Below are 11,031 nucleotides of genomic sequence, written 5' to 3'. Positions count from 1 at the left end.
GGCCGATGCTGCCTTTCATTTCTAAGCATGATCCTTTTAGCGGGTTTTTTTGGCAGAACAAACTCCCGAACTTCAGGGAATGACATTTTGCGTGAACTCCATAGACTGACAAGATATCAGCTTCGCTGGCATTGGTGTGGTAGACATGGGGGAAGAGGAAAACTCGTGTCAACAAGAACGTATCTTCAGATTCTGGGAACAAGCACAGATTATAGTTCACCTAGCGTTCTACTATTCACTGATTCTTATAGGTGACTTTCCTTTTTATTTATTTATTTATTTTTGAGAGCAACTTCAAAATACCTCCCTTTTTGGTCATTTGCATGCTTTCAAGAGAACCATCCATTTTGAAAGTATCAGTTCATTTCTTCATGCCCCTGCAATCCCCCACACTCCTTCGCTACCTCAGCTAAGTTGTTCTTGTTATTTTAGCGCCATAAAACTGTTAAGAGGTATACGAAAATGCCCTTCTGATTGTTCTCTGTGCGCAAAATCTTTGGACATTTTTTATATCAGTTCAAAGAACACGTTCAAATTAGTGATAGTTCATGTTTGTAAACAGTTTTTGTCATTCAAATGCTCAATCAATGGAACAAAGGAACATTTTGTTTAAAGAGCAAATAAGCTGTGGGCAACATTTTATATGACAACAGGTGACATAATGCTTACTACCACTGTAACATGGGCAGAGGGCAAATGTAAATAACTACAGTGAAACCTCTATTAAGCGGACACCTTGGGGACCTTCCCAAGTGTCCGCTTAATAGAGGGTGTCCGCTTAATAGAGTTTGTAAAATTTGCGCAATGTTTGTGATAAAGTTCCAAAGAACTTTTAGGTGAACTTTGATGGCAGATGACAATCATACGGCCGGATATCAGTGTAATCTACAATTTATTGACAGCTAAACTATTAATTTAACCTTATTAATCGACTACAGTTTGTATTTCAAAGATGTAATCCAATACTAGTATTGTCAATTCAGTCTGGTGTCTGCTTAACAGAGGTTTTTAAAGATAGAAATTAGCCAAGTACAATTTATTTTAGTTTCTGCGTCCGCTTAGTAGAGGTGTCCGCTGAATAGGGGTTTGTTATAAAGGGAAATAAAAGACATTAATTTCGGGACGCGCCTTAGTGTCTGCTTAATAGAGGGTATCCACTTAATTGGGGGTCCGCTTAATAGAGGTTTCACTGTATTTAGATTTTGGTTTGACTGAAAGAAAGGATGGCTACCATTAGCAAATTATAATAAGAAGTTTATATAATAATGATCAACACTGGTTTGATTTTTAAAATCTTCAATAACTTTGGCTGGAACCTTTCTTTTCTGTAGGTATTTATTTAACTGTGGAGAAAACACTGTAAGAATACTTCATGAACTAAATCGACTGAAAATGAATGTCACTCGAGTCTTCTTGACTGGAATGACTTGGCAAAACCACATAGCTGGTCTTCCTACATTGATCAAATGCCATGGATCATTAAAAGGAAGAGGATTAACTGTGTATGGTCCCGAGGGACTCACTAAGTTCCTTCGAGATGTTACAACTTTCTCAAGCACTGGTCTGCAAAGACTACAATCCCTGGAGCTTTTCAGTAGCTTAGAATTTATTGGCAATTCTGATCAAGGCCAGCTTGAGCCATACGTCGATGACAATGTTACCATCAGACCTGTTGTTCTTGAAAGAAAGGATAAAGATACTTGCCATTCTGAGAGGCAGTCAGTTTGCTACATTTGTGAATTTGAAGACCTTCCTGGACACTTTATTCGTGAAAAGGCAGAAAAGTTGGGTGTGACACCGGAATGGTTTAATGAACTAGCTATTGGACATCCAGTCGTAACATCTCAAGGAAGAAAGGTATTTGGTCTACGGTCAATGTGCTACTACTACTGCTTGGGGGAAGGGGGTGCGGGGGGAGCTGTGATAGTAGAACATTGCTACTACTACTAGCACTAGTGGTAGCACACTGCTACTACTAATATTCCTAAAGTACCCCACCCCCAGAGGGGTATTATTTAAGGAATTTTTAGGTGGGGATGTGCCACTGGGACCTTGGAACCCTTAGCCTTTACCAGACCTAGTTCAGCAGAATTTTGCTACCCCATACTAGACTCAACTCCCAATATCCCTCCCTATCATAGAGTCAGTTGCCAATTTCTTTTCCCAGTTTCCCCAGTCCAGAGTAATATCTTCAACCAACTGAACAGTTTCCTGAAAAATGATACCCTATTCTGCACCCAAACTCCTGGATTTCTATATCCTTTCACAGTGGCACATACCTGTATAGTCCCATGGCAGTACCCCTTCCCTGGGCTGCTACTGCTATTACTTCCACTAATAATAATAATAATAATAGTAATAATAATAATATCTCATAAAACCTATATGGAAAGCTTCAGTAAAAATGTTTATAAAAAGTGAAAAATATTAACTAAATTAACGTACATTTTTCACACATTTCACACAAATTTGAAGAATTCAATAAAATGATATGATTTTAATAACAATATTAATGGTTTAATGATAGCATTTCGACAATGAAGCTCTTCATCTTTGCTGTCTTGAGTGAAAATGATTAATATTATTATATAGTATTAATATTAATGATTAAAATAGTCTAGGTAGCTCTTTAAAATAGGTTAAACAATTTCAGATGCAGATAATTAACCAACATACACAATAACATGCATTTTGGTCAGTAAGTGTAGTCTGCACAACTCGGACTTGTAGGATTTTCTATGGTTCCTTTGCTTCATGGGGAGCTTTTTTTAGCATTAAGTCTTTTAATGGGTTTTCTATTTTTACGTTAGGTTGAACCGTTTGAGGTCCTGTCCCCTACCACACCAGGACAAGTTTTTATGATTGTGGACTGCCCATCGTTGGAAATCAGGAATGAATTGGTACAAAATCAAGAGTTTTCTCAGTTTCACTGCAGTGCAGACTTGAAGACACCACATGTTATTGTGCACATGACCCCACTAGAAATCTTTGGTTCTGAGTCTTACAAATTATGGAAGGATCAGTTTGGCAAGACTACTGTACATATTCTAGCTAACAAAGAGGTTGTAAAGCAAGAGACTCCATTCTTAAAAAGTGTCGCATTCCAGACTGCTCTCTCTGTTGTGGATAATGAAATTTTTCCACCCATATTGGAAAGTCCTGCAGAGAGAAAACACATCAGTTTACCAGACAATTGTACCTCGGCAGAAAATTTGTTGACTTATCAATTTCGTCCGCTAAAATTGGAGGGATTAACTAGAAGGAACTTACGTGTGGGGTATGGTCTCAGTGACATGTTAAAAAGGTTACATAAGGCTTCAGAAAAATTAGATGATGAGACTCTTGCTACTGTTGGCACTTCAACTGTAACCTCTGGAGAAGAAAACTTGCAAACAATGTCTGACAGCAAAGTTACATTTCTTGGAACTGGCTATGCACTTCCCTCCTACTGCCGTGGACAAAGTGCAGTTCTTGTTCATACAAGGTAAATCTGATTAAGATGTGATGTATTACAGGCTGTAATGGCCTACAGAAAGGTAGCTCTGAAATAAAGAGCCATCTTTGACTAGTCCTTGCAACCAGACTACAACCCTTGAACAGAGCTGTCATTTGGGGCCTGGGCTAGGGGTGGGAGATTTTTTCCAGTTACTATAACGGTGACAGTACTTTCACTAATTAAGAAGGCAAGAAACAGAGAACCACGTGTGATCGATAGCTGTTTGATTCCCCACCTACTTGTTGTATTTACCTGGCAACTTGAAATCTAGGCGACGTCCCTGTTAAACTTGCATTCTAAGAAAAGCAGGCACTCAATCTGGACATGAACATTGAAGAATTGCTGCCCGGTGAGCTCATTTGGTTGAGTTTCAGTACTCTGAGCAGAAAGCTCAATCCAGGCCAGACCACCCTTCAGGGTCTTTAAAAAGCTTGTAAAATCATGCTGGCCTAGACCATATTTCAGTTTGATAAGGGTGGCGGGTGGCGGGTGGCGGGGGGTAGCTGAGAGAGTGAAACACATAAATTAATTAAATTAAAAGACTCAAAGGCTGACATTTCCAGTACTATTTCCTTGTCATGGGAAGCTCTCTATGGGGCTAGCACTCAAAATTTTAGCTTTTGGATGTTTTTTTGGGCAGCAAACTTACTTTGTCCACTCAGTTAATAAAACTTAATTCCTGTATCATTGGGCAGTAGTATCAAGCTGTTAGCCTCAGGTCTATAGAAGCTATTAAAAAGGAGTATTGCTTAACCCTTCCCTAGAAGGAAAGCCTTTTCATCACAGGTCAGATTACTCCACAATGTTTATAGTACAGTTCTTTGTCAGGTAACAAAGCATATTAACAATTTCAAAACAACAATTTGCAGAACCCAAGGCCAATTTTTCTCCACTAGACTCAAGAGTGAGTCAAGAAACCTCAAGAGGGGGTCCTAAGAGGGGGTAGGGTGCAGTATACTCTTCATTCACAATATTATTTTGTGCACTAGTAATGCAATAGTCATTACAGTGAACGTGCTGTTACTGTTTTATTTTCTTTACAGGGAAGACAGATCAATTCTTTTGGACTGTGGAGAAGGGACATTTTCTCAACTTCGTTGTTTGTATAAGGAACAGACAGCAGATGCTTTGGCTTCCCTTAAATGTGTGTTTATATCACACAGGCATCCTGACCATCATATGGTGAATTGATTTTTTTTCAATTCCACTGTTGTTAGCTCTTACAATTTATATACCATCCTTTAGAAAAGTTTCTTCAGAGGCTTCAATATAAAGTAAGCATTTTTGTAAAAATTAAGTTGAATGTTAGGACAACCAGGTAAGAAGGGAAAATGTAGCCTCAATAATCTTCAAATTATGTTGAAACACAAGACAAAAGCTCAAGATTCTTGGGGCCAGTTATTTAAATGGAGTTTAGCCCTTGTTTATTCTAATCTTAATTCATCATTGACAGGGACTGATGCGATTACTTCTTGAATATGAAAAACTATTTGATGAAAGAAAGGTAAATGCTGTTTGTAGCTGAATCTGCCAATGACAAGGGCTATTGATTTCATTTCCTTCTTTATCAAGACCTCAAACAACTGTGCTGCCCTTCCCAATTTCACTTTTCACCTTTACTCTCTTCAACTCTTTCACAGCCGTCCTATTGCTTTTTTAAGGGTATCCACATAAGTCCAGGGGCAGATCAAGGAATTTATTTTTGTGATTATTTTTTTGGGGGAGAGCCTCTGAATTACTGTCCTTCATTTGCTCCAAAACATTGCTAATTAGAAGGGATGAACTGGAACCTGCAACACTGCAAACTCTTGCAATACCTCAAAATAGAAGAAATGGGTGTGGTCTGGTTTAGATGCACTCTGGCATAAATCAATGTTTAGTTTCTCTTTGATTCTATAGCAGTCTCCTATATATAATAAAATATTGTATTATCATTTAAGTCACTGCATAGATTTTACTGTTCTACTGTTGTTGTTATTATTATTAATGTTATTTTATTACTCTTTTAAATACAGCTCAATTTTATAACAATTGTGGGCCCATGGAGATTACATCAATGGCTAAAAGAGCACTTTAAGTCAATTGGGCGAAACCTTCCTATCAGGTAAAAAAAAGTTTGTTAAAATATCCCCCTTGCCTTTTATACTTGCGAAGTAAACGTGCATGAACAAAAAAAAGCACAGTAAGTGGTCATGTTTATTCAGTTTCTTTTTTGTGAGCACAGATTTCTTCCTTTTGGAGAAGTAAAGGCACATAAGGTTAACAACCAAATTCAGGAAGTTCTGGATGCACTGGAACTAAGCGGAGTAAGTCCTAATATCAAAGGCAAATCTGTTTTTTTCTTGAAAGTACAATGTCAGTAGCTGGTCTAGGTGAGGGGTACAGGCCCCACCTTATTAGGGAGCTTAAAGGGACAGGTTCACGGTTTAGCGCATGCTCATTAATTTTATCAAAATGCTGTTTTTCTGTCGGGACATGCTGTATCGTCTATGCAAGCAATATGATCGTGTCATAATGTTGTCAAAAAACCAATCTGCACACTCCCCTGGCAGTCACTTGCACTTGATCAACTTAAATATTTGCAAATAGCTGTAAATTAATCAACCATGGAATAAAACCTTCGGGTCAACAATAAATTCAACGTTGGTAGTTTTGGCATAATCCACTAACTTTTTCAGGTTACTCCGAAATACAATCTGAGATCGCTGAGATACATGTGAGTGGGATTATTAAACAATGGAATTAATAATAAATTGGAAAATAGTAATTTAATTAATGAGTATGCGCTGTAACCGTAAATAGCCGGCTGTTTTGAACCAGCTGGTTTGCCTTCGGCCAGTTGGGACTGTTAACCCTGTTAAGTTCAATTTAAATTATTTGTTTCATGCATTTGCTCGGCCCCACTAGCATTAGTGCTATAAATACTGCCGAGGGTAAATAACGGAATTATTTATTTATTTATTTATTTAACCGTGAACCTGTCTCTCTAAGCAACGACGACGGGAACACCAACGAAAACGTCATCCAGAAAGTGAATTTGAGCTGCTTCAAACGTCATCTCTCTTATTCAATTTCATTGTATTTGTCAAGCGTTGGAGAATTTTTCTGGATTTGATTTTAAAGGGCCGTATCTAAGTTCAGGAAAAATAAAAGAAAATTGTTGTCTTGTGTTCGCGTCCTCCATAAAACGCGAAATTAGCGTCGTAGTCGTGCAACGACGGCAAAGAAATGTGCAACAAAAAGTTATACACGTGCAGAGTTTTTTTTTTTTTTTTTTTTGCCAATCTAAACCTATTGCTTTTTGGCCGTTCTCGTGGCCATCGCCGCTGTCGTGCTCAAGCTCCCTATTTTCAGGTCAAATTGAAGCCCGCAGGACTGAGAAAAATTAGGGTCTGGATGAGCGGGTCCCCCATGTACTCAAAGATCTGAATCTGCCACTGAAGATAAGGATACACATTCGTCTCTCTTCAAGCAGACGTTTGTATTAAAGGCTCAAAAGGTGTCAGAGCAAACATAACCCATGTATAGTTTTCTTTTACTTCCTTTCTTATCGCGTCATAGAACACGACTCTTTGTAGACGTTCCTGTTAAGCGAACCATTAGTGTGTTAATAATCATTAGACATTAGATAGTTTGATTGTTTTTTTTTTTTTTTTCTGTCGGCCCATGTGCACAGCCCAGCACGCAAAACAAAACGATGGCTAGCCTGTGAATTAACCTAAATTTCTTTCGTGCCAATTGCCTCTTTTAAACTGAGTTTATTATATTGCTTTAGCTTCAAGTTGTTCCAGTACTTCACACTAGAGATAGCCATGGAATCATTTTGAATCATCCATCTGGATGGAAGCTTGTGTATTCAGGAGATTGTGTACCTTCGCATAACCTGATCAAGGAAGGTGAGCAAGCATCATCGCTACATCTGCGGTTTCTTCACACTGACCTCTGATGAAGCTAGAACAGCAGTTTTGATTTCGAAATATGCCAAAATATTCTTTTTGAGCGCAGGTTTGGGTCGCTATTCATCATCGCTGAACATGCATTTCTATGGAAAAACTGGCCAGAGTTTCCCGCCAAATGTAACTGTTCACAATAAACATATTGATTAGCAAAACAATGCTTTTGCACGTGCGTTTTAATGTTTTTGTAATTTTTCTGCTGTTCCCTACAAAACAATAACTTCAAATGATTAAATTCAAGCGGGTTTTACAGAGAAAGTAAAGACACGACGCTTAATTTTGTCTTTCCACTGTAAACTTGGATGGCCCATCCATTTCCTAATTCCCACCAAAAGAAGCGGTTTTCCACGGCACTAATGGTAATCGCCCCGAACATCCCGTATCAGCATCTCTTGTTCCGAGCACGAGCTGCACGTGCTTTTTTTTCAGTGTTTGCATACAGTGAATATTGGTCGACCACGCAGCTGTGCCAACGTCAGCCAAAAACATTGACGTGTAGTTTCTGACATCGTTTTGTTCAGAAGCCTAGGTCCAATTTGTTTGAGAATTGAGCCGCAAGGATTCCTTAACTACAAAGAAAGTTACTTATAGTTCCAGCCGTCTACGTATACTGTGAATTCCACTGTGCCATCAGGATAAGAAAGGAGACATTTTTCGAAGTGGCCTACTGCTTCGCTGTCTTTAGGGCTAACATGTCGGTCGTTTTTTCTTAAATTTCTCAACACTACTATTTTAAGCACGAGAAGGAAAGTCTTTCGATAATTCTATGGCTTTGTAACTTTGCTCAGTTCTGCATACTTTGCTTTATTATTGAACTTTAGGTTTGAATTTCAGGTAAAAATGCAACGCTGTTGATCCACGAGGCAACTTATTTTGAGATTCCTAAGGATGAGCCAGTCAGAGGGAGACACTGGTAAGTTAGTTTTAGTGGTACTTTGACCGCAGAAATAAACTCTTTGAGTGAAACATTTTGTAACATTTTGTTTTCTTGCCTAGCACCCTTTCAGAAGCGATCAAAGTGAGTCGAGATATGCATGCCAGCTACACCATTCTTACACACTTCTCAAAGCACTGGAAAAATTACTGGCCTCAAGAATGTGGCAATCTAAGGCTGGGACCGGGAATAAGTACGGCTTTTGACTTCATGACGGTACGTGTAATATGAATAGGAATTAGGACGTCCTAGTTTGGCAAACGTTACTGATTCAGTGTTCATATATCCCAGTCATGCTAGCAGGGAGGGCTAAACAGCGAGTTACTGTCCCCTTCCAACTGAAATTTGCTGAAATATAATGGTGATTTGTAATGACCATGTTTTCGTGCGCTTGGTACTAGAGAGCTTACGCAACGAGGACGGCGATGGCAACGAGGACGGCAAAAAGGCAATAGGTTGAAGACCTGGTGCCGTCTACACGAGACGATTCGCAACGACGATTTTTAGAACAACACAGTGCTGCAATGTTGGAACAATGTTGTGACCATTTGAAACAATGTCGCAACAATGTTGCAACGTTGTGTTGCGCTAAAAATCGTTGTTGCGAATCGTCTCGTGTAGCGTCACCTTTATGGAGGACGGGAGCACAAGAAAACGATTTTCTTTTTCTTCGTTGAAGTTCGATATAGTCGTTTAGAATTCAACTCCTGAAAAAATCGCCGACCTATGACAAACTAGAAGAGTTGGAATAAGAGCGATGAAATTTGAAACAGTGCGAATCGTCGCGCGAATCCTATTTTTGGGTGTAGTTTTACTGCCGTTGTCGTCGTCGTTGGTGAAGGTCCCTACTGTTTTCTTTCTCCCGCGTTGGTATGATCGCCTACAATGCTTTTCCACCACTGGCGCCAGTCATAATACGGGAAGCTAATACTGATGCTCTTGCGGCGTTTTCCGAGACCTTCGCGGTCAATGTATTTCGGTGATGTATCCAAGACCAACCGGGCGAACCAGGAAGACAGGGACTTCCTGATAGGCCGCACGAACCAGGGACTAGGCAATGGTGACCTACACATCTCATTGTCTTGGCACAATTTAGTCCGTTTATCGCGCCTGTCATGTAGGGATTATTTCTGTTTTTACCACAGGTTCGGTTTAGTGACCTTCCAAGACTGCACAAACTGAGGCCCGCCATTGCAAAAGTGTTTGAAAAAGAGACTTCTGACGAGAAAGGAGAAACAAGACCGGTACGAGCATTGACTCCTAGAGAACGAAGAATACAGCGACGAGAAAGAAACCAAGAAATACTCAATTTATTACTTTGAAAAACTGACTAACATGATCTTTCACTGTGGAGGAGGATCTTCATAAGGGGCCGACCATTTGACTCAGTTTTGAGGGGGGGGGGGGGGGGGGGGGGTGGAGTATGGGTGGTTTGGTTTGTGTAAGAATTCTTTTTTTTCCCAAACCTCTGGTGATAGAATTTTTTCCTAACCAACAACGGTGTCGGATTTTTTTTTGCCAGGTATTCCCTTGCAAGAATTTTCTTCCTCGGAATCAGTCTTCAGGAAATGGTATTCTTTTCTGAAATCACCCTTCCCCCCCCACCCCCACAACCCCTAAAAAGTCAAATGGTCGGCTCCCAATGGTGGCCTATTTATAGGGGCGTGCGTGTCTCGTGCCTGCTTTGTGCCTGCCTTACCCTCCATGTTTTATCATTGAATGATGTGGAATTCTTTTGAGGGGGCCTAAAAATTGAAACTCTGAGTTAAAGGGGCTACGGGACGATTTTTGATACTTCTTTCAGACCTTCAAAACACGTTGGAATCAAAGAAAGCCCTGAAATAATAGTTCAGTTTATTCGTAGATAATAATTACTGCTACTATATCTCAACTGTAAGTTTCTGTCTTTGACTTTCGATGGCCAGTTTGGAAACGGATTGCAGCTTGAAAAAAACAGGACCAACAGTTTCAAGTTACGCTCCTGTGTTGCAGAAAAATGACCTAAAACAGATCACGCTTTGTTTGTCTTTGATATTTTTTCTCTTAGAGTTTTAAGTATGTCAACAGATGCATGACTAGGAACACCTTAGCAAATTTTCAGCTCACTTTGATGAAAAAACCTGGAACTCACTAGCCCTTTTAAATCTGATGTAACATCAGCTTGCAACCTCTGCGGTCCCAGGACATTCAGTCTTATCCAATAATATAATGTTGAATAAAGCCGGTATGATAAGCGCTTTAATCAACAACATTTTCTCATAAACTAAGAAATTACTCCGCTTTCTATTTCTTGATAACAGAAGATGTTCTTTATAAAAGTTATCTTATACCGTCCTTAAAAAATACTGCTAGGGCTAATAAATATTGTTTCAAAAACTATATTTGTTTATCGTTATCGCAACAGTAAAATTCTGACAGCGAGGGGAATCTTTCCATCTGTTGTTTTTCAAACAAATGCTTTAGTAGAATAGCTCCTTTTGCCGCTAACTTTATGTTAAGTTTTTATATAATATTCGTCCCTAAAAAAAATTCATAAAATATCGAAAACCTAAATTCTATAAACTCTCTTTTTTTTCAAAATTAGATTTAACAGTTTTATCGTTGCATCCAATAGTAACTCGCTAAAACAAAACCATTTTCCGGTT

The 11,031-nt window shown here is 39.1% G+C and overlaps 1 protein-coding gene across 1 annotated transcript; it reads left to right on the top strand.

Annotated features, from left to right (window-relative positions):
- The first annotated feature begins 2 nt into the window (after positions 1-2).
- LOC140942387 (zinc phosphodiesterase ELAC protein 2-like) lies at positions 3-9,786 on the top strand. Its single transcript, XM_073391353.1, has 11 exons — positions 3-251; positions 1,332-1,857; positions 2,811-3,484; positions 4,540-4,678; positions 4,950-5,000; positions 5,512-5,600; positions 5,721-5,802; positions 7,272-7,392; positions 8,287-8,365; positions 8,449-8,602; positions 9,532-9,786. Exons 1-11 carry the CDS (start codon positions 28-30, stop codon positions 9,706-9,708), a joined length of 2,316 nt encoding a protein of 771 aa, XP_073247454.1. The 5' UTR covers positions 3-27; the 3' UTR covers positions 9,709-9,786.
- The last annotated feature ends 1,245 nt before the right edge of the window (positions 9,787-11,031 follow it).

This window comes from Porites lutea, chromosome 6 (assembly GCF_958299795.1).
Source record: "Porites lutea chromosome 6, jaPorLute2.1, whole genome shotgun sequence".
Lineage (NCBI taxonomy): Eukaryota > Metazoa > Cnidaria > Anthozoa > Scleractinia > Poritidae > Porites > Porites lutea.
The sequence above is the reverse complement of the archived record's forward strand: the minus strand, read 5'-3'. Positions and strand labels throughout refer to the sequence as shown.